We start from the raw sequence: 23,760 nt of genomic DNA on the forward strand, positions 1-23,760 counted from the left end.
CTTCCCTTATTTAGGGAGAAATGTGGCATCACGTAATGTCTGTTCCAAATTATGTACTTATGTAACTAAATAGGAAAGAGAATTGGGCCATTTAGAGGAAGATACATGGATGTCTGTTAGAATGGATACCAAAACTGTCACTGATTGAACCATATAGACTGTCTCAGCTTTATATCCTACATAGAGTGTATAGATCTCCAGATGTTTTGCATAAGGCCGGATTGCGGTCTGCTCGGGAGTGCCCTAGATGTAGGAACGACAATGCTGGACTGCTTCACATGCTCTGGACCTGTCCAAGGTTGGCTGCTTTCTGGTTGGTGATTATCAGTGGAATAGAGGAGGCTTAACCCTGCTGTTGTCTTCGGTCTGGGGAGACCGATTTTGAACTTTGGTATTTTTTGGGGTGTTCAAGATGCGGTTCTGAAACTTGTGGTTGATTGACTTAAATGAGGATGGGTCGGTCGGCCACGGGTTTCAGAGCCGCATCTTGAATATTTTAAAGAATATTGAAGTTCAAGGTCGGTCGTTTTTGACCGAAGACAACAGCAGGGTTAAAGATGTGTGGTCCCAAGGGAAGCGGTGGTGTGTTTGTTGGGATATGTAGATGAGATAAGAGTAGATAACAATTTGAAGATAGCAATTGCTAGACTATTGTACATGGCTCCGAAGGTCATAGCAAGAAACTGGATAAAAGAGGATCCACCTTCCACCTTCGAGAAGAGAATACCTTCAATATGTGAAACATTTATTACTCTAGAAAATGGAGTTTACCAGAAAAGAGGGAAAGTGGAGTTTTATGATAAACTGTGCATACATGCTAGCCACCTTAGGGAGAGACCCAAGTTGGGCTAAATGTAGCGGGACGAAAGAGACCGAAAAGCCCTCTACTCAAAGGAAATACATAGTGGATGCTTTCCTGAAACGGAAAGTACTTGCAAGCAGCATAATACAAAGAATAGCAGGTTTACCCAGAATCCTTTGCTTGGCGGTTCCAAGCGCTGTGGATTAGACAGGGGTGGAAAGAGATGATTTGCATAGCTCCGCCTACTGCAAAGGATTCTGGGTAAACCTGCTATTCTTTGTATTATGCTGCTTGCAAGTACTTTCCGTTTCAGGAAAGCATCCACTATGTATTTCCTTTGAGTAGAGGGCTTTTCGGTCTCTTTCGTCCCGCTACATTTAGCCCAACTTGGGTCTCTCCCTAAGGTGGCTAGCATGTATATATCGCTTGCACACCGAGCCCCACTCCATACAGCCAACCAATTCCAGCCCTGTGCTGATGAGGGACTAAAGCCCGAAACACGTGTCCACAGGTAGGAATTGGTTGGCTGTGTAAATTTAGAAACTAATCCGCAGCATTGCACGCTTGGCGGTTCCAAGCGCTGTGGATTAGACAGGGGTGGAAAGAGATGATTTGCATAGCTCCGCCTACTGCAAAGGATTCTGGGTAAACCTGCTATTCTTTGTATTATGCTGCTTGCAAGTACTTTCCGTTTCAGGAAAGCATCCACTATGATAAACTGTGGACGCCTTGGCTGGAATTGGGGTAGGGGAGGGATGAGGGAAGAACTTTCTGGGAAGTTTTTCCTGTTGGAATGTTTGTTTATAAGGGGACAGTAGACATATGGGGACATACAATGTTTATTGTGATTTTATACTTAATAAAAATCTATTTGAGTAAAAAAAAAAAAATAATTGGTGGGTGCTGGACTCCTTGCACCACCCACCATTCAGTTGATCTTTCCCATTTTTACAATGCAACATTCCTTCTGGATAATATTTAAGAAAAGGAATGGAAAATCCCTTAAAGAGCAAAACTAGAATTGTTTATATGCATCCAGGAGGAATCTTCCCCCTCTAGTGATTGAGAACGTAAGACAAATGTGTTAAAAGGGCCAAAGCTTAAAGAGGACCTGGCACCGGGTCATAAGTGAGTAGTGCTTGCTTTTATTTTATTTATCCTCCCTGTCTCATAACCCTAAACAGCTTTTCAACACTTTCAATTCTCTACTCCTTCCCCCTGCACCTCCTCCCTCCCCTCTCATTTCTGCTGAAGACTTTGCCTCTTTCTTTAAACAGAAGATCGATACGATCAGAGAAAGCTTTAAAGCTTTGGCCCACAGTGCCCAATGCCCCTCTTAGCTGCTTAATCCTGTTCCTCCAAAACCAGCTTCTCCACCATGACAGAAGATCAGCTCTCCACCCTCCTGTCTAGATGACCTCTTACCACTTGCACGCTTGACGCGCTCCGGTCCCACCTCATCCCTAACCTTGCCACGGTCTTCATCCCAACCCTAACACACCTCTTCAACCTCTCACTCACAACAGATGTCTTCCCCTCATCCTTCAAACATGCCAAGATCACACCAATCCTCAAAAAGCCCTCCCTCGACCCATCCTCTGTGTCTAGCTATCGCCCGATATCTCTTCTCCCTTATGCCTCAAAACTACTGGAACATATCCATCTTGAAAGGTCCTCCCACCTCTCCTCCTGCTCCCTCTTTGACTGGTTACAATCTGGCCTCCAACCCCATCACTCAACTGAAACTGCCCTAACTAAAGTCACCAATGACCTACTAACCGCCAGGAGCAAGCGACATTACTCTGTCCTCTGCCTTTGACACTGTGGACCACTCCCTTCTGTTACAGTTCCTCTCATGTTTTGGCATCACAGACTTGGCCCTATCCTGGATCTCGTTATATCTAACAGAACGAACATTCAGTGTCTCCCTCCCCCACACCACCTCCTCACTTCGCCCCTTGTCTGTCGGTGTTCCTCAAGGCTCTGTTCTAGGACCCCTTAATAATAATAATAATAATCTTTATTTTTATATAGCGCTAACATATTCCGCAGCGCTTTACAGGTTGCACACATTATCATCACTGTCCCTGTTGGGGCTCACAATCTAGGTTTCCTATCAGTATGTCTTCTCCATCTACACCTTCGGCCTGGGACAGCTCATAGAATCCCACGGTATGCAGTATCATCTCTACGCCGATGACAGGCAGATCTACCTATCCGGACCTGACCTCACCTCCTTACTTATCAAAATCCCACACCGTCTGTCTGCTATCTCGGCCTTCTTTTCTGCTCGCTTTCTAAAACTAAACATGGACAAAACAGAATTCATCATCTTTCCCCCATCTCACTCTACCCCTCCACCAGACCTATCCATCAATGTCAATGGCTCCTCACTTTCCCCAGTCCCACACGCCCGGTGCCTCGGGGTGATCCTCGACTCTGCCCTCTCTGTCAAGCCACATATCCAAGCCCTTGCCTCCTCCTGCAGTCTCTAAATATTTCCCGGATCCGTGCTTTCCTTGACCACGACACCACAAAAACACTAGTGCACGCCTTATCATCTCCCGCCTTGACTACTGCAACCTCCTACTCTCTGGCCTTCCCTCTAGCACTCTGCCACCACTCCAATCCATCCTACATTCTGCTGCCTGACTAATCCACTTGTCTCCCCGCTATTCCCCAGCCTCTCCCCTGTGCCAAGCCCTTCACTGGCTTCCTATCGCCCAATGAGTCCAGGTCAAAATCCTTACTATGATATACAAAGCCATCCACAACCTGTGTCCTTCATACATCTGTGACATGGTCTCCCGGTACTTACCTACACGCAACCTCCGATCCTCTCCAGATCTCCTTCTCTACTCTTATCTTATTTCTTCTTCCCACAACCGCATCCAAGACTTCTCCCGTGCTTCCCACATACTCTGAAACTCTCTACCCCAACACATCAGACTCTCGCCTACCATAGAAACCTTCAAAAAGAACCTGAAGACTCACCACTTCCGACAAGCCTACAGCCTGCAGTGATCCTCAACCTACTGAACCGCCGCACAACCAGCTCTACCCTCTCCTAGTGTATCCTCACCCACCCCCTGCAGACTGTGAGCCCTCGTGGGCAGGGTCCTCCCTCCTTCTGTACCTGTTAGAGCCTTGTTTTTTGTTTTGCTCATGTTTAATGTATTTGTCCACATTTGCCCCCTTTTTGCATGTAAAGCGCTATGGAATAAATGGCGCTATAAAAATGTATAATAATAATAACTATAAATATTTCCACTCCTTCCCGAGTATTCAATTTTTTACTTTTTCAAAATCCGACATACGGTTCCAGAGGTAGGGGCTTTTCAAATTTATTGCTAATTTGCATGGTGTTACAAGGGGCGTTGCTCAAAGGATCCTCGGGGGCGTGTCCTTAGACCATAAAAATACGCACTAAACAAAAAAAATTCATAAAAAAAAACAACAATATTCAGAGGAGCTGTGGGAATAAAATAAAAGCCAAGTCTGGACACTTTTGACCTGGCTTGGTCTCAGGAGGGCAGGAAGCCTCCAGCAAAAACTCCAGTAAAAAAAAAAAAAAAGCGCCAAAAATTGGCTACATTTTTGCGCAACTCCCAAGTTGCACAGAACTTTTGCAACATTTCAAACAGTGTTACACCAGATATCTGTCGCCAACTGGTTGAATATTCACCTTTATGTCAGTATAATTAAATGCTTTCTATGCACTCTGCTATTCCTCCTGGTAAAGCGCGAATACAATGACAACCGTAAGTCGACAGGATGAGTCTTCCTACCTGCCGCTGCACATTCCCATGCTCTTTCATGTCCAACTCCTGCTCCAGTCTGGAGACTTTTCGGCTTATGGTTGCTATGGTAACATCCTTCTGATGCAGGCGTTCAGTCAGGTCTGAGACGTCCGCCTGCAGCCGTTCAAGGCCGATGGCTCTGATCTCTTTTATGAAGAAATCTTTTTCAACCTTTAAAAAAAATAAAATACAAAAAGTCATAAAAAACCCCACAACAACTCAAAAAATGAACCTGTCTGACCGGACAGTAGCATAAAGTGCTGACGTTGATTCCATCCACAGGTCTCTCACTGGTGGTCGCATCGTACGAGTCACTGGGACCAATTCATTACTGCACTAGGGACTCTTTTTTTTCTATTTTTTTGGTGTTTTTCTTTTTTTTTTATTTTTATTTGCATCTTATTTGTTTTTTTTATTTATTTTATGTGTTCATCTATTTTTTTCAGCAGTTTGGATTCATTAACAGCGACTTTTTTAAAAAAGTGGCTTAATTTTTGCGCAAATATGCTCCACTTCCCTGCAGTGATAATATGTATACCATCTCTGCCTGCAGCGAGCAGGGGCAGACGAACTTGCATCTAAATTTTTCGTTTTTGTTTCTGGCTTCATTAATCCGTGGTTGGCCAGACCCTCTTCTGATAAACTACTCTCACTTTTTTACCAATATATAACTTTTTGTGACTTTCTGCATTATTTGTGGATTTTTGGGTCCCTGTCCACTTGAGTCAAAAAGGGAATCTGTCAGGAGGTATTTGCTATGTAATCTGAGAGCAGCATGATGTAGGGACAGAGACACGGATTCCAGTGATGTGTCACTTGCTGGTCTGCATGCTATAATTTTGAATCACAGTTTTCTGTGCTGCAGATCTAGCAGTGCTCAGAATGCAAAGCCCTGTATATCCCCGCCCACACAACTGCCAATCAGTGGTGGGGATATGGTTACACAGAGCAGTTGACTAGGAGGCACGAGACACTAGTCATTCAATGATAATCTCCTGCTGATAAAACACTGATTTTATTGAAACCTAGTAAGTGAATCGCTGGAATCAGATGCAGACAAGAAAGTGGACCCTCTGACAGGATGAAGAAATAAGCTGCTTCCTGCATAAATAGACTTTGAAAAGTCTCAAGAAGTACTGCTAGGGTTCACTAGTTGAAGGGCTTGTCCACAACTTAGAAATAGATGCCCTATTATAAGAAAAGGTCATTCAGGTCTACCCCACACCCAGCTCCCTGACCGATCAGCTGTTTATACATTCCACGCAGCCAGAAATAAATTACAGAAATGGGACATTGCCTCTTCATACACTGTGAAGGGGACTTTTTTGGGCTCTTCAGCACAGCTCCCATTGAAGTGGCTGCAGTATGCGAAAATGATTAGGCAATATACAGAATATGCAGAGGTGGTGTCCCAGGTCCTTACACGGTTTACTTATGGGCATGTAGGACCTACAAACAGCTGATCAATGGAGGCGCTGGACCTACAAACAGCTGATCAATGGAGGTGCTGGACCTACAAACAGCTGATCGATGGAGGTGCTGGACCTACAAACAGCTGATCAATGGAAGTGCTGGACCTACAAACAGCTGATCAATGGAGGTGCTGGACCTACAAACAGCTGATCAATGGAAGTGCTGGACCTACAAAAAGCTGATCTATGGAGGTGCTGGACCTACAAATAGCTGATCGATGGAGGTACTGGACCTACAAACAGCTGATCGATGGAAGTGCTGGACCTACAAACAGCTGATCAATGGAGGTGCTGGACCTACAAACAGCTGATCAATGGAGGTTCTGGACCTACAAACAGCTGATCAATGGAGGTGCTGGACCTACAAACACCTGATCGATGGAAGTGCTGGACCTACAAACAGCTGATCGATGGAAGTGCTGGACCTACAAACAGCTGATCGATGGAGGTGCTGGACCTACAAACAGCTGATCAATGGAGGTGCTGGACCTACAAACAGCTGATCGATGGAGGTGCCGGACCTACAAACAGCTGATCGATGGAAGTGCTGGACCTACAAACAGCTGATTGATGGAGGTACTGGACTTACAAACAGCTGATCGATGGAGGTGCTGGATCTACAAACAGCTGATCGATGGAGGTGCTGGACCTACAAACAGCTCATTGATGGAGGTGCTGGACATACAAACGGCTCATTGATGGAGGTGCTTGTTGTCAGGTCTCCAGCCATCTGATATTGATGACCTATTGTAGAGGAGAGCTAGTCAATATCCAAGTTCTCGAAAACCTCTTTAATACTTAAAGGAACCAGTATTAATACTATGGACATCCTTTGATACAATGTGCATACTTCTCCAAGCAGTCATACTCAAAGATTCAGCTCACACTTTTCAGGGGTGAGACAATTTTCAGCCTTATTAAGTAACGTGTTTGTTTCAGCGGGGATGTAAGATTTAGTTTGATTGATTACAAAATGCACCTTTGACAAGTAGAAGGAAGCAGACGTATCAGCGGGGAATGCTAATGCTGCCAATGACATCAACATCCTAATGATTTACGACCATATAGAAGACCCTCGCCCCCTCTAAATCATGCCACGGATGAAACTCCCAGTATATCCAGAGCTGCTACACTTATTGCATTGAGCACCATTCTGCCCAGAGTAAATCTTGATTCACTGGACATCCAAATATATGATGCATGAGTCCTCAAGACGGGACCCTTGAAGAATGCAGATTATTATAATAACAGTATTTTGGGTTACAAACAGAGATTTGGACAGTTCGGAGAACATGTGGTCCCTCACGTTACACTCTAGGGTGAGCGTTTTCGCTCTGCGGATATTTCCATGTACTCAATTGGCCGTATACGACCTCTTTGGCAGTCGTTGATTAGATGCAGTTATCGGTGGATTTTCGGGAGGGCCGTCAAGAAGAAGACAGCGTGCAATCTACTGCTATCAGCCATTTCGTGCTTGGGGAGGCAGACTACAGGGACTCGAAATAGGATGACCAATGGAAAACAAAAATGTGTGTTTCCATAGCTCCAGTTCTCAGAAACCACCATGATGGACCCGATTCACCGAGACTGATGTCTTGTACTACGCGTTGAGGACTAAGATGCGCCAAATTCAATGAGGTGTCCACCACTGTAAGAACGTTCACCAGGCAGGGACTGAAGAACATTTCGGTCCCAATTCATTCCACGTATGTAGCGTAAATGGTGATGAATAGGTCAGCCGTGCTTCTTACCAGATAAGTTCTGCCAACTTTTCAAAAAGTTCTTGACTGGCCGGGACTTAAAATTATATATTTCAGTGATACTTTGGAATTCTGACAAAAACAGATTGATGAATCGGGTCTCCTTCTTATATGCGAATCTTATAGATACCAATCATGGCTTAGGCTGGTTTCACATTTGCGTTTTTTTGGGTGCGTTTTTGCGGTAAAAAACGCAAAAAAACGCATGGTGAAAAAACGCATGTAAACGCGTGCAAACGCTGCGTTTTTTTGACGCATGCGTTTTTGCATGTGGTGAAAAAAACGCGGCGTTTTGACGTGTTTACATGCGTTTTTTCATGCGTTTGCGTTTTTTAAACGCATGCTGAGAAATGTGTGACAGCTGCCAATCATCAATATAAAGTAAAAAACCCACTATAAACAGAAATAGTTAGGGTTAGGGTTAGGGGTAGGGTTAGGGGTAGGGATCCTAACCCTAACCCTACCGCTAACCCTAACCCTAAAGGGATCCTAACCCTACCCCTACCTCTAACCCTAAGGGATCCTAACCCTAACCCTACCCCTAACCCTAAAGGGATTAGGGTTAGGGTTTGGGTTAGGGGTAGGGTTATGGTTAGGATCCCTTAGGGTTAGGGGTAGGGTTAGGGTTATGGTTAGGATCCCTTAGGGTTAGGTGTAGGGTTAGGATCCCTTAGGGTTAGGGGTAGGGTTAGGGGTAGGGTTAGGATCCCTTAGGGTTAGGGGTAGGGTTAGGGGTAGGGTTAGGGTTAGGATCCCTTTATCACCTTTATGTTGGGGGGTGGCATATCAGTGTGTTTTCTGTTTTTTTAATATAAAAACGCATGCGTTTTTAACGCAAAAAAAACGCATGCACAAAAAAACCGCATGCGTCCCCATTGACTCCAATGTATTTTTTGACCCAAAAAAAAACGCATGAAAACGCATGCGTTTTTTTTGGTCCAAAAAAACGCCTCTCAAAAATACTACAAGTTGCATTTCTGAAAATGAACGCATGCAGTAAAAAAACGCATGCGTTGTAAAACGCAACCAAACGCGTAAAAACAAAAACGCATGCGTTTTCAATGTTAAATATAGGGAAAAAAAACGCATGCAATTTCCCCTTGAAAAACGAGCCTTTGGAGAATTTTTGAGGACGATTTCCTTTTTACGTGAAACAGTTTTGAACAATCTTTTCAGAAGCAATTCTTCCCCTAAACCAGCCCTTTGACTTAATGTGTGTAATTTGGATAAGCTTGCAGGAGGAATCTGCCTCCAATATGTGACATGCGCCTTCTGTTTTTCTACCAGGCATTTTCAAAAACTTAAGAGAAAAAAAAGTTCAGAAGTTTGAAAGTATGAACATGAAAGCAGATTAATATTGAAATGAGTCGGGTGAGTCTTGTGTTTTGTTGATTTGGTGGTGATTTTTGAAGTGGATCCGTTAAAAAAAAAAGAAGTGAATATAGCCTTAAGATGATCTGCTTTGGACAATCCCTTGAAAAACAGGTGATCATATAGTGTAGCGCTCCCATAAAGATCTGCAATATGCGGGCAGCTCAGGTGCTGAATATCCCTGCAGCAACCCCAGAGGAGAAATGAAGAACTGCAGGGGCTTACTAATGTAATGTAACGGGATTTAGGTCATGTACTGTGCTGTGTGCTTTAGAGCGCTTTGAAATAATGCCTTTGTTAATCCTATTAAGCTTTCAATAAAATAATTTTTTTTAAATCCCACTCTGTCAGGCCTATAACGTGTAGGTGGATTGTCCATGTGGCATGGTCCTGTGCAGGCGACTTACTTGGGTGGGTTTACCTTCACAGCATGTGCGAATGTCAGCAATAAATCCATTCATGGACATCATGACGAAACATCCCAAAAAGTTTTGGATCAACGACAAACTTTTAGATCCTGCCTCAAACCTGACCCAAGACCTCTCCCTAAGACTTGAGCACCCAATATGTTTGGGTCTACTACACTTGAGCAGAAAGAATTGCAGGACGCTGGTCCAGAGGCCATCTCGATAGTCCACGGCCGCTTGAATAAGAGTCATCCGAACCTTCTACTACCTTCTGGCAATCACCGCGCCTCTTCAGATTAGTAAGACCCATGACATCATTGTGTTGAAGCGTGATGCACACATAGCCTTCAAATCAGAAGAGGCGCCGGTGATGTGAACATGGACTAGGTGGTACATAAGGCTCTGGTGATAACAGACTACCTTTTGTAGCACAACTCTAGGATCTGCATGTTATTCTAATCTTTATGGACCCAAAGGTAGCCCCAAAACTATACAGGGTTCAAGCTCTATATGCACCATGACCACAACTATGTGCCGGTCTTCAGACATTTCCCAACTGCCCACAGACTGCACATATGTCCATTATTCGGCACAGATGTCGGCTGTTCGTGCACAGACCGCGGCTACGCACCAGTAACCACACAGGCGTTGTGTAGCGATAAACACATTACACGGATGCCTACTCAGATGGGGAGAAGTCGATGTTACATGACTGAGGGCAGCACAATCTGCACGTCCATCTGTCACTAGATAGCAATCACTTAGGGGCTTGTTAAAAAATAAGCTCATGGTGAATCCAACGAGATAATAGACACTTATGTGTCTACCGGTACAAATCGGTAGTCACAGGAAAATACACAAACAGCACAACCCAGGTCAGGGGGGGCACAGATGAGATCCAGGTTATAGCCGCTTGCAATATTTGGCTATTTTGGCCCATGGAGAATGATATATGTGCAGACTTTCCAACGAAAACTGAATTAAAGGGAATATATCACTTACATATTTTTTTTTTAATAATTACAACCACCCAGTGATACCCATTTTTTTCTAGACTGTTTTTAGTTTGCTGGATGCTTTTGAAGCAACAGCAGTTAACACTATTTCTGCATGTCACACATACTGGGAAACATTTTTATTACTTAGAATTGTTGTGTTTGCAGAAGCTGGGGTGGGTGTTGGTTGGAGAGAAGGTGATTGTGTGCTCTCTTTATGTGGGTTTTGTATTGTTGTATACCTTTGAAAAACCTAATAAAAATGATCTGATTCAAAATATGGGTTTTTTTTGTTTGTGACAACTAATTGCATCGGGGCCACCATTTTTCCTGCGCTTCACAGTAGCTACATGTGTCAGTTGTATATACAGCAGTCTCCATTGTAATGTACAGTACAGGTCAAAAGTTTTTGGACACCTTCTCATTTATAGATTTTTCTGTATTTTCATGACTATGAAAATTGTACATTCACACTGAAGGCATCGAAACTATGAATCAACACATGTGTAATTATATACTTAACAAAAAAGTGTGAAACAACTGAAATTATGTCTTATATTCTAGGTTCTTCAAAGTAGCCACCTTTTGCTTTGATGACTGCTTTGCACACTCTTGGCATTCTCTTGATGAGCTTCAAGAGGTAGCTAGAATCAATGGTGGCGGAAAGTTGCGTTTGGAGACCCCCTGATGTACGTAAACAATAGAAACCCCCCAATTCTAACTCCAACCCTAGCCCCAACACACCCCTAACCCTAATCCCAACCCTAACCACAACCCTAACCCCAACACACCCCTAACCCTAATCCCAACCCTAACCCCAACACACTCCTAACCCTAATCCCAACCCTAACCACAACCCTAACCACAAACCTAACCTAACTGTAATCCCAACCCTAACTTTAGCCCTAACCCTATCTTTAGCCCCAACCCTAATGGAAATAAATATTTATTTTATTATTTTTACCTAACAAAGGGGATGGTAAAGGGGGGTTTGATTTACTATTTTTTATATTTTGATAGACCCAATCACAGTGATCAAAATGAACCAACAGAAAAAAAGTCCTACTGTTGCCGGGTGCCAGCTGGCAGATCTCGGCGGGCGCACTGTGCATGTGCCCGCCGTTTTCTTCCCGGAAGAAGACGCTAGCAGCAAGGGGACTTCATGGCGGGATGCAGGGACACCGGAGGGGATCTGGGGAACCCATTTATCTCTCGTCTGATTTGCGATCACATCAGAGGAGAGAGAAATTAAATGTTTGGTTTTTTTTGCGGTCGCCGTTATTCCGTTAATAATGGCGATCACAACACTGGTCGGTAAACACTGACCCGAATCATGTTCTCTGGGGTCTCAGCTACCCCCAGTAGCCGAGACCCCGGAAAAATTCCGACGCTGGGGGGCACTATACACTTAATTCTCAGTGCCATTAAAAAGCGACCCTGAGGCATAAGTACCCTTAATTGCAGCTGTTAAAAGGCGTATCAGCGGTCGTTAAGGGGTTAAAAAGGTAAAATAAAGTAATTTTTAAACAGTTTGAATTAATTTTAAGAATAAACATCACCTCATTAAAGCATTATTATCCGGAACCGTCACAGTCTAGAGTTTCTGGTACTGTGCAAATATCAACCTTCTGCGGTTACGTTACCTGATCTTTTTTGCAGGGAGACAGTTTTAATCTCTTTTGAAGCTTCTCTCGGGTTGACGCCTGCTCCTTCATGAACACGTGTGATTCTTGAGAGCTAGAAAAAAAAAAAAAAAAAAGGATATCCAACAAAATGTAATAAACATACAAAAGAAGACGCTTAATTTATTCACACTTCAGCCTACGCATTAGGGTATATGTACACCAGAGTAGGGAGCAGTGTGTCAAAGATAACAGCCGGGGTGGTCACAGATCCCACCAGTGTTACCACTTTGTCACAGATGACACCTGACAGATCACACAGATCCATTGGTTGGCACCAGTTTGTCCTGGAACTCTGCTGGCTTCAGGGGTGCGGTTTACAGAGCAAGAGGAACAGAGCTATTAAAGGTTAAATATTTAAATCAGACAAGTAAGCAACATTTATAAAAACTATACAAAGATGTTATCAAAGGGGAACAAAACAATCCGATATATAAAATTACATAAAATAAAAAGGAATAAAGAAAAAATAATTACTAAACCTGATGTCATGGAAATAGCTCAGAGCTTAGCAGAGGGAAGCACTTTGATTGGGCAAATACAACGCTTTCACAGCCAATTATGTCTTCTAGAATGACCAATGTCCCAAATTCAGCTTTTTATTAGATCAAGATACACACCTCTCCTTGGTGAGCTCATATGGTGGCTGGTTGTGGGGTGTGCTTGGTCTGTTAGAATTTTATGAGATCCCCAACTTACAGGATATCTTGACCCCTGGAGTTTCCAGGAGGTAGACAATGTCGTCATTGTATTTCTTTACTTTTACATACAGATCAAACATGACCTGGATAGCATCCTCTATCGGCCCGTTTTTAAGTTGGAGGGGTTAGAATGGCCTTACAATGATGTGAGCATATATCTCCCATAAATATCGGATGGATGCAAACCCCAATATTCAACACAGGACACCGGAGTATCTATGAAAAATTCTTTGATGAGAAGCTTATTCCTAGAAAGGCAGTTCTCCTCCTCTGCGTAAACGACACTCACACTGGTTGTCTCTTTCCCCAGCAAATCTCCCTGCTTTAATTACCTGACCACTGAAGGGGGCTGCTACTTCAATTGAGATGGGGATGTTAGGTCTCTTCCCTCATCCCCTGTTGGAATTATTTTTTTCTCACTTTCCCATATGTTCAATGTGAGGGTGATATGTCCTCTTTGCTGGAGAGGTCTTATCGATTTTTAATTTTTCTTTGTGACACAGTGTGTTTGAGACTACACTCTATGACCTAGAATAGACGTGGCTTGTCCATGGTTAGTACACTTAACAGAGAAAGAAAAAGGATAATCCTGTCATTGCCTCCATGACCCTTAAGGGAAAACCTATCAGGACAACGTTTACAGATCAATCTGGTATATAGATGTATACATCACAGAACAAGGATGAAATATTATACCTTTCTTGTAGTAATCTGATGTGCTATTGCTGAGAAATTGAGATTTAAAGCCACATGCAAATTAGCCTGGAAGTGCATTGGTGGGAGTGTTCATGTCTTCTGCGTATACCGACACGCCCCAAATGCACTTCCTGGCTAATTTGCATGTGGCTTCAAAGCTCGATTTCTCTACGCTGACACATCGGATTAATATAAGACAGGTATCATTTTATTTGTTATTGTTCCACGACCTATACAGCTATGCCTCAAGTATTACTATACAGATGATCAGGTTTTTAAATACATCAGATAGGGATTATATACATTAGATAGGACTGCTCTATTATGGGTATACCTTGACGATTGGTGGGGCAGCTTAATATACATTGTTTTGCAAAAAAACGTATTAACTAAATACCCTGTATTTTTTTTTCATTTTTTGACTAGCACTTGCTTATTTACTGTGACTTTTTTTACAACAGAGTATTTTTGACCTCTCTGTGCGTTTTTGTGTCCTCAAGTATTAGTAGTAACATTGTACTGATCGATTCTCTTTAACTCCTTTTAGCAATCTGAGACTAGTTCCCTATCCCCTGACCTTTCTCTGTGGGGGTCCCAAAAATAGTCGATGTCAGTGATCATACCTGAGCTTATTCTCTTCATCCTTCTCCGAAATTAATGAGTGCAGCTGCCTCTGATCCAGCTCGGCCGCCCTGCAGAGGTCCTGACGTGCCCGCAGTTTGCTCTCCGTCCTCTAGGGGTCAAGTGATAAAGAGGATATTGATTTTCTATCTAATTTGGGAGGTTGTTACACCATCATACTGGAGACAACTGATCAATCATGGGCTTTATTCAAGAGAAAACTAGAAAAGCTGGAGCCGATGAGAGCCTATTACTATGCATCTGTAGGAGAAGCACAAATCTCAGCACGCCACAGGCTTTACATTGATAAATCCGTCTAGGATCGTTCTGACATAGGGTCAATGCCGTCTGCACAGAATCACATATACACGGTAATGGGCCACAGACTTAATTCCAGGCAGGATCCATGCTGAGATTACAAATCCTCTCAATGTGGATTTATGGAGATCTTCACTAGCGTATCCTAAGCCTGGCCCTCCACACCCCTTTCTTCCCACCTTTCCATAAGAGCCAGACAGCATGAACATGCCATATAAAATCCTGCACTTTGAACTTATTTGATAGATCATATGATAAATAACCAATCTGCAAATCACTATTTATAAATTGTCGTCTTACCCCCCAGAAAAAAAAAATCACTACTAAGTGGTGTCTCTTCTATCTAACTTACTGCCTGTTGTAAAGTGTAATCAATCTATTGTAACAGGGACACTGAAATGGATTATGGGAAGAGGGGGCGGGTCCTTGTCCCTCCGCTCCAGGAAGCGGGGGAAGGTCCTTGTCCCTCCGCTCCAGGAAGTAGGGGAGGGTCCTTGTCCTTATGCTCCAGGAAACGGGGGAGGGTCCTTGTCCCTCCGCTCCAGGAAGCGGGGGAGGGTCCTTGTCCCTCAGCTCCAGGAAGCGGGGGGGAGGATCCTTGTTCCTCTTCTCCAGGAAACGGGGGAGGGTCCTTGTCTCTCCGCTCCAGGAAGTGGGGGAGGATCCTTGTCCTTATGTTCCAGGAAGCGGGGGAGGGTCCTTGTCCCTCTGCTCCAGGAAGCAGGGGAGGGTCCTTGTCTCTCCGCTCCAGGAAGCAGGGGAGGGTCCTTGTCTCTCTGCTCCAGGAAGTGGGGGAGGGTCCTTATCTCTCAGCTCCAGAAAGTGGGGGAGGATCCTTGTCCTTATGCTCCAGGAAAAGGGGGGCGGGTCTTTGTCCTTCTACTCCAGGAAGCAGGGGCGGGATCATGTGCTTGTGCCAATGAAGAGTCCTTATGATTGGATGGAACAGAACCATTGCTGGTGGACATGTGCTGCCTTCCATCATGTCATTACCTGGCATCGCTTCTGACAATCCCTCAGCTCCTGTAAGAGTTGCAGATTCTCAGCTTTCAGCGAGTTCCTACTTAATGAGATTTCCTTTACAGTAGTCTTGAGGTTTTCGATGATGACCCTGCCGCTCCGGATTGTCTCCTGGGAAGCGTCAAGCTGGCACCTCAATCTTCTGATGTCGCTTTGGCTATTGGTAATTGCCTCGTCCTGCAGCCGCGTCCTGCATGAGCGCTGCTCCGGGTGGCTGAGCGACTGCTTCTAGGGAATGAGAACACACATCATATATTACAATTACACATTGTATCCTTCATTACGGGCAAGAAATAACGAGACCCTGAGCACCAATTAGATAAACCAGCAAAAACATGCTCGTCTCCGCTCACCAGGCTGCAATAATTACTGAAAGGGAAGCGTCCATGGAAGAGCTGTAAAGCCTACGTCTCCCATACAGCCATTACAGACACACGGAAATGTTACCGCTAGGTCCACAAATCTCACTTCATACTGGCCGCCGTCCAAGCGGAACAATCAGGAAAGCCGGTATAAAAGGAAGAAAACGCCACAAAGAATGAAAAGGTGTCAATGCCTAATTAACACAGTGGCGGAAAAGCTCCCACTCCTTATTACAGTCTCCTTGTGCCTGCCCCATCTCACCAAATAAACGATATGTACACACAGTACTGCCTCCCTGTATATGAGGAATGCACAGATAGTACTGCTTCCCTGTCTCTCCCTATAATTGACCGAGACACAGATAGTACTGCCTCCCTGTCTCACTATAATTGACGAAGACACCTATAGTACTGCCTCCTTGTCTCTTCCTATAACTGACCCAGATATATAGTACTGCCTTCCTGTCTCACTCTAATTGTCCGAGACACCTGTAGTACTGCCTCCCTGTCTCTCCCTATAATTGACCAAGACACCTATAGTACTGCCTCCCTGTCTCTTCCTATAATCGACCCAGATATATAGTACTGTCTTCCTGTCTCACTCTAATTGTCCGAGACACCTATAGTACTGCCTTCCTGTCTCTCCCTATAATTGACCAAGACACCTATAGTACTGCCTCCCTGTCTCTTCCTATAATCGATCCAGATATATAGTACTGCCTTCCTGTCTCACTCTAATTGTCCGAGACACCTATAGTAGTGCCTCCCTGTCTCTCCCTACAATTGACGCAGAAATACAGTACTGCCTTCATGTCTCTCCCTATTATTGACTGCCTCTGGGTCTCTTCCTATAACTGACCTAGAAACAGATAGTACTGCCTCCGTCTCTCCCCATAACTGAAATCGGCTCAGATAGTACCGTCTCCCTGTCTCTTCCTAAAATTGACCCAAGAACACAGTGCAAATTCCTTCTGTGTGCCTATAATTAACCTAGCCAAATAGGGCTTGTCATCCTTGACAAATTCACAGCCCGGGATGGCCACACAGATCCCACCGCTGCCACCATTTAGTCAAGGATGACAGCGCTGCCTCCCTATAACTGACCAAGACACATAGTACTGCATCCTGGTCTCTTTCTATAATTGACCTAGGCACAGATAGTACTGTTTCCCTATCTCTCCCCATGATTGACCAAGGTGCAGATAGTATTTGCATCCTTATTTCTGCCTATCAGCACCTTGGTGAATAATAGAGGAGTAAAAAGGCAGAACTATTACAGTATTAACCAAGGCACAGATAGTACTGCCTCCCTGTCTCATCCTATAATTATCCTAGGTACACATAGTACTGCCACCCTATAAATGATGTAGACACAAATAGCCCTGCATCACCTGGGCTTTCCTAACGATGATAGTGAACAAGACCTAACCCTAACAGGATAATTAAGGTCTGAAACCTTGGTTAAAGTTCTCTGAGCACACAAATCTCCAAAGGTGTCCAAACTTTTACATCTGGCCATTTTCGTTATTGTAATTTTTTAAATGGGAAAAATGATAATAAATAATTATTTTATGCCTAAAACACAAAGGCAATGTGTCTAACTTTAGACCGTATAGAGATCATTACATCTTCAACTTGCTTAACTGTTGACAATGACAGTAATTTTGACCAGGGGTGCCCAAACTTCTACATTCCACTGTATTTCTCTGTGAATGATGCCAACATCGATAATACTGCTTCCCTGTCTGTTCATGTATATGACCTAGGAACACACAGTACTGCCTCCCTGTAAATGATACAGGCTCAGATAGTACTACCTCCCTCTATATGATACAGGCTCAGATAGTACTGCCTCCCTGTAAATGATACAGGCTCAGATAGCACTACCTCCCTCTATATGATACAGGCTCAGATAGTACTGCCTCCCTGTAAATGATACAGGCTCAGATAATATGGTCTCCCTCTAAAAGGATACAGATTCAGGTAGTACTGTCTCCCTCTAAAAGGATACAGGCTCAGATAGTACTGTCTCCCTCTAAAAGGATACAGGCTCAGATAGTACTGTCTCCCTCTAAAAGGATTCAGGCTCAGATAGTACGGTCTCCCTCTAAAAAAATACAGGCTCAGATAGTACGGTCTCCCTCTAAAAGGATACAGATTCAGGTAGTACTGTCTCCCTCTAAAAGGATATAGGCTCAGATAGTACTGTCTCCCTCTAAAAGGATACAGGCTCAGATAGTACTGTCTCTCTCTAAAAGGATACAGGCTCAGATAGTACGGTCTCCCTATAAAAGGATACAGATTCAGGTAGTTCTTTCTTCCTCTAAAAGGATACAGGCTAAGATAATACTGTCTCCCTCTAAAAGGATACAGGCTCAGATAATACTGTCTCCCTCTAATAGGATACAGGTTCAGATAGTACTGTCTCCCTCTAAAAGGATACAGGCTCAGATAGTACTGTCTCCCTCTAAAAGGATATAGGCTCAGATAGTACTGTCTCCCTCTAAATGATATAGGCTCAGATAGTACTGTCTCCCTCTAAATGATATAGGCTCAGATAGTACTGTCTCCCTCTAAATGATATAGGCTCAGATAGTACTGTCTCCCTCTAAATGATATAGGCTCAGATAGTACTGTCTCTCTCTAAAAGGATACAGGCTCAGATAGTACGGTCTCCCTATAAAAGGATACAGATTCAGGTAGTTCTTTCTTCCTCTAAAAGGATACAGGCTAAGATAATACTGTCTCCCTCTAAAAGGATACAGGCTCAGATAATACTGTCTCCCTCTAAAAGGATACAGGTTCAGATAGTACTGTCTCCCTCTAAAAGGATACAGGTTCAGATAATACTGTCTCCCTCTAAAAGGATACAGGCTCAGATAGTACTGTCTCCCTCTAAAAGGATATAGGCTCAGATAGTACTGTCTCCCTCTAAATGATATAGGCTCAGATAGTACTGTCTCCCTCTAAATGATATAGGCTCAGATAGTACTGTCTCCCTCTAAATGATATAGGCTCAGATAGTACTGTCTCTCTGTAAATGATACAGGCTCAGATAGTACTGTCTCCCTCTAAATGATACAGGCTCAGGTAGTACGGTCTCCCTCTAAATGATATAGGCTCAGATAGTACGGTCTCCCTCTAAATGATATAGGCTCAGATAGTACGGTCTCCCTCTAAATGATATAGGCTCAGATAGTACTGTCTCCCTCTAAATGATATAGGCTCAGATAGTACTGTCTCCCTCTAAATGATATAGGCTCAGATAGTACTGTCTCCCTCTAAATGATATAGGCTCAGATAGCACTGTCTCTCTCTAAATGATATAGGTTCAGATAGTACTGTCTCTCTCTAAATGATATAGGCTCAGATAGTACTGTCTCCATTCCTTCCTTTTAAATGACATTGAAAATGCTTGAAGCTTCCGAGCAGAAATCTCACAGCATTATCTCACTGAGCCTCACTCCATCCAGCCAACCAATTCCAGCCCTGTGCTGATGAGGTCCTAAAGCCCGAAACACGTGTCCACAGGTAGGAATTGGTTGGCTGTGTAAATTTAGAAACTAATCCGCAGCATTGCACGCTTGGCAGTTCCAAGCGCTGTGGATTAGACTGGGGTGGAAAGAGATGATTTGCATAGCTCCGCCTACTGCAAAGGATTCTGGGTAAACCTGCTATTCTTTGTATTATGCTGCTTGCAAGTACTTTCCGTTTCAGGAAAGCATCCACTACACAGCATTATCTGCAGTCTCACTGGTGCTTTAATATGATGGTGAGAAATAAAAAGAAATGTCCCCCTCTCACCCCCACTAAGAATGTATTTCACAAGCTTCTTGAATGGTTTCCAACGACAACCAGCGGAATTATTACTTTCAAGATAAAACAGCTCGAGTATAATAAATCACTACAATATAAGTAATGCAATGTATTTAGAAGGTGAAATTATCTTCAAAAAGGCAAATGCATTGTTTAACCCCTCCCTGCACACCATTATATTTCCTGTGCCGACAGAGCGCAGCGTGCAGTGAATGCATGGCAGGCGGATGGTGCATGACCCATTACATAGTTAGAGTCAATGGTTTCTCCCTGGTAGGGAGTCTACGACAAAATGTATGGCTGACACAGCGCTTTCTCCGTGCCAGGAATTAGATCTGCTGCATTAGGGAAGCATTTATGAGAATCTACAATAAAGCAGAATACGGCCAGGAAGCAGCGCTGGAGAGATCCGGCTAGGGACCATAGCCAAAAAGCAGACTAGTCCAGCTCTGTGCCTGGCCGGCTCCTCCCAGCGCTGCTCCAGGTGACTGACAGGTCTCTCAACCAGCGGTGGAACAGCCTACGAGACATAATATCTTTATTTTTTTCGGCGATGTAGCTTGTTTTTGCTGTCCTGTCGGTGGCAACATTTTGGGGTATAAATCAATTATTTCTTAACTTTTTTTTTTTTTTTTACTGTTTGAGGGAAGAAATGGAAAAAAAAACAAAACCAAAAAAAAAAAAAAACAACAAATGCAATTTTGATGCTGATTTTTTTTTCTTACATTTAAATTTTTTTGGCTGGTCACATGCTATGCAAAAAAAAAAAAAAATATTACCCTTATTCCGTGAGTGACCTTGGCAGATTATGGTAAATATAGGTCATGAGGCCGTGGCGGGTGCGGAGAGAGGTCTCAGGAAATGGAAAACACCCAACATCTGCCAGTAACAGCAGCGATCGGAGTGAGCTCTGATCGCTGCGGATTAACTAGATCAATGATGCTGTGAATCTCAGCATCAGCAATATTTAAATTGGGAGATCGCCAGTGCACGAAAAGTTTCGACATAGCAGCTGGGGGCCTGATGAAGGCCCCCCCAATGGCAGCCATATGTGTCCTCCTGTGAACACCAGCCTGTGGCTGCGCTTCATAGGAGATTGCCATATAATGCGATCAAATCAGCGATCAGATGATCAAAGGTTCAAGCCCCCTAATGTGACTAAGCAAATTGATTGAAAAAAAATTTAAATATGAAAAAAATAACTAAAATATTTAAGTCAAGCTTCTTTACCCCCTCCCTAAAAATAAAGATATAGATGTGTATAAGCGGAGTATTTTACTGAGGTTACCTGGAGATATTCACATTTTTCTATCAGATTCTTCCTCTGCTCATGTAATTCCTGGATGTTTTCCTGATACAGCCGCCTCTGATTCTCCCATTGCTCGGCTCGCTCTTTATATTCCTGAAAAGACACAAATCTCGCAAGTTAAAAGGAGTTCACCGCCTCCATCTGCCTCCAGCTAAAGGCCAACAACTGTGGCAGTACATGATGCTCAGCTGTCAGGCCACACAGCTAGCACTGCAAACTACCAAAAAACAAAACAATCAAGGTATAATGCCCACCAAATATATTTCACAGTCAACGAGTATTTTTTCCATTCACGTCTTGCAACTGGATAGCTTAAAAATTGTGAAGAATCACTAAGAAAGGACATTAGTTTTTCACTGGGCGGGCCTAAAACAAGTCTGTGTTACATGTGAAGGCATTGCAGCCAGTTTCAGATTTTTCTCTTGTAGGAGTGCCCCTTTCAGTAATATAGGCTGGATGTGAGCTCTGAGTATATCCAGGCTGCTGTCTCATTCACTCTATAATCTTCATTCTTTCTCAGACCCCCTGATATGCAGTTTGCAGCCTGTTAGAAGTTTCAGATTTTTCTCCTATAGGAGTGCCCCTCTCAATAATATAGGCTGGACGTGAGCGCTTAGTATATCTAGGCTGCTGTCTCATTCATTCTTTCTCAGACCCCCTGATATGCAGTTTGCAGCCTGTTCGAAGTTTCATATTTTTCTCCTATAGGAGTGTCCCTCTCAGTAATATAGGCTGGATGTGAGCTCTTAGCATATCTAGGCTGCCTTCTCATTCATTCTTTCTCAGACCCCCTGATATGCAGTTTACAGCCTGTTCCAAGTTTCAGATTTTTCTCTTGTAGGAGTGCCCCTTTCAGTAATACAGGCTGGATGTGAGCTCTGATTATATCCAGGCTGCTGTCTCATCTATCTATATATATAATTGTCTAAGGGTTTTTCCGTCTGTCTGTCCTGGAAATCCCGCGTGTCTGATTGGTCGAGGCCGCCAGGCCTCGACCAATCAGCGACGGGCACAGCATGGCGACGATGATGTCATAAAGGTTGCCTCGACCAATCAGCGACGGGCACAGTCTGCCGCGAATTCGACTCGACCAATCAGCGATGGGCACAGTATCGTCGTAGATGTCATAATGGTTGCCATGGCGACGATGATGTCATAAAGGTTGCCTCGACCAATCAGCGACGGGCACAGTCTGCCGCGAATTCTGGAATCATCATTGTCCATATACTACGGGGACATGCATATTCTAGAATACCCGATGCGTTAGAATCGGGCCACAATCTAGTCTATATATATAATTGTCTAAGGGTTTTTCCATCTGTCTGTCTGTCTGTCCTGGAAATCCCGCGTCTCTGATGGCGGCCTCGACCAATCAGCGACGGGCACAGCAATGATGATGTCATAAAGGACGTAGACATCCTGCGTCTCCGACATGCATATTCTAGAATACCCGATGCGTTAGAATCAGGCCACAATCTAGTTCACTCTATAATCTTCATTCTTTCTCAAACCCCGTGATATGCAGTTTGCTGCCTGTTCCAAGCTTCAGATTTTTCTCTTGTAGGAGTGTCCCTCTCAGTAATATAGGCTGGATGTGAGCTCTGATTATTTCCAGGCTGCTGTCTTCATTAGCTCATAACTACACAGATTTTATCCTTCACGTACCATTTCACCATTTACTTTTTTCATCGTCATGTCAAGAACAGATTATATTACATTAACTTCATTCTACAGGTGAATACGATATCACTGATACCAAAATTATGTAGGGTTTTTTTTTTTTTTATGTTTTACTACTTTTCTACAAAAAAAATTTCAAAAGTTTTTTTTAATATTTTAATGGTGGCAAAAAAATTCTGAACTCTGTAAAATAATAATTAAAAAAAATTGGTCTATGTTGACATTTTTTTCAAGACCCGGAGCTCTTATTTTTCCTACAATGGACCTGCATTGGTTTTTTTATGGCTTTTATTGGTTCTATTTTGGGGTTCATATGACATTTTGATGCCTTTATTGCAGGGTTGTTGGTTTTTTTGGGTGGAGGTGCCAAGGCTAAAAACACAACTCTAGTGTTTAATGTTTTTTTTTTCTTAATTGTATTTATCATACGGGATAAAATAGTTGTATGTTGTGATAGATCTGACTATTCCAGATGTGGCGACACTAAATATGTTTTTTACATTATCTATATCTCTTGAGACCTCTCCATATATCTGACCTGTGATTTTCTAATACGTCCTAGTGCTGGAAGGGATTTATTAAAGTGATTTTCAGCAATTTTAACACCGATTGATCATCCGGTATCAGATCTGTGGGGTTTCGACTCTCGGAACCTCCAAGATCATTTGATTGAAGGGTCTGCGGTATACGGTAAGTGGTACAGCGCCATACATGGTAGTGGCCGCGAGCGGTACTGCAAGGGCCCTGCTATACAAATGAATGGGAGAAAGCTTGCAGTACCGCTGATGGCCACTACACAGTGAACGGCGCAGAGACCCCTTAGATCAGCCGATCGGTAAGGGCGCCAAGAGTCAGACCACCACCAATCTGATACGGAGGGCCTATTGTAAGGCGAGATCATCAATATCAGAGTTCTAAAAAAGACTTGAAAGACTATTTGCAAAGTTG

At 43.5% G+C, this 23,760-nt stretch overlaps 1 protein-coding gene across 1 annotated transcript in view; it reads right to left on the reverse strand.

The window, feature by feature from the left end:
* The window catches only part of DEUP1 (deuterosome assembly protein 1), a 65,329-nt gene that overhangs the window by 15,718 nt on the left and 25,851 nt on the right, over positions 1-23,760 (reverse strand). Inside the window, exons 6-10 of the mRNA XM_069759230.1 lie at positions 21,112-21,225; positions 15,619-15,873; positions 14,310-14,419; positions 12,251-12,344; positions 4,591-4,773 (exon numbers count right to left, since the gene is read on the reverse strand). Coding sequence (XP_069615331.1) covers positions 4,591-4,773; positions 12,251-12,344; positions 14,310-14,419; positions 15,619-15,873; positions 21,112-21,225 — 756 coding nt within the window. The remainder of the gene's footprint in view (positions 1-4,590; positions 4,774-12,250; positions 12,345-14,309; positions 14,420-15,618; positions 15,874-21,111; positions 21,226-23,760) is intronic.

This window comes from Ranitomeya imitator, chromosome 3 (genome assembly GCF_032444005.1).
Source record: "Ranitomeya imitator isolate aRanImi1 chromosome 3, aRanImi1.pri, whole genome shotgun sequence".
Taxonomy (NCBI): domain Eukaryota; kingdom Metazoa; phylum Chordata; class Amphibia; order Anura; family Dendrobatidae; genus Ranitomeya; species Ranitomeya imitator.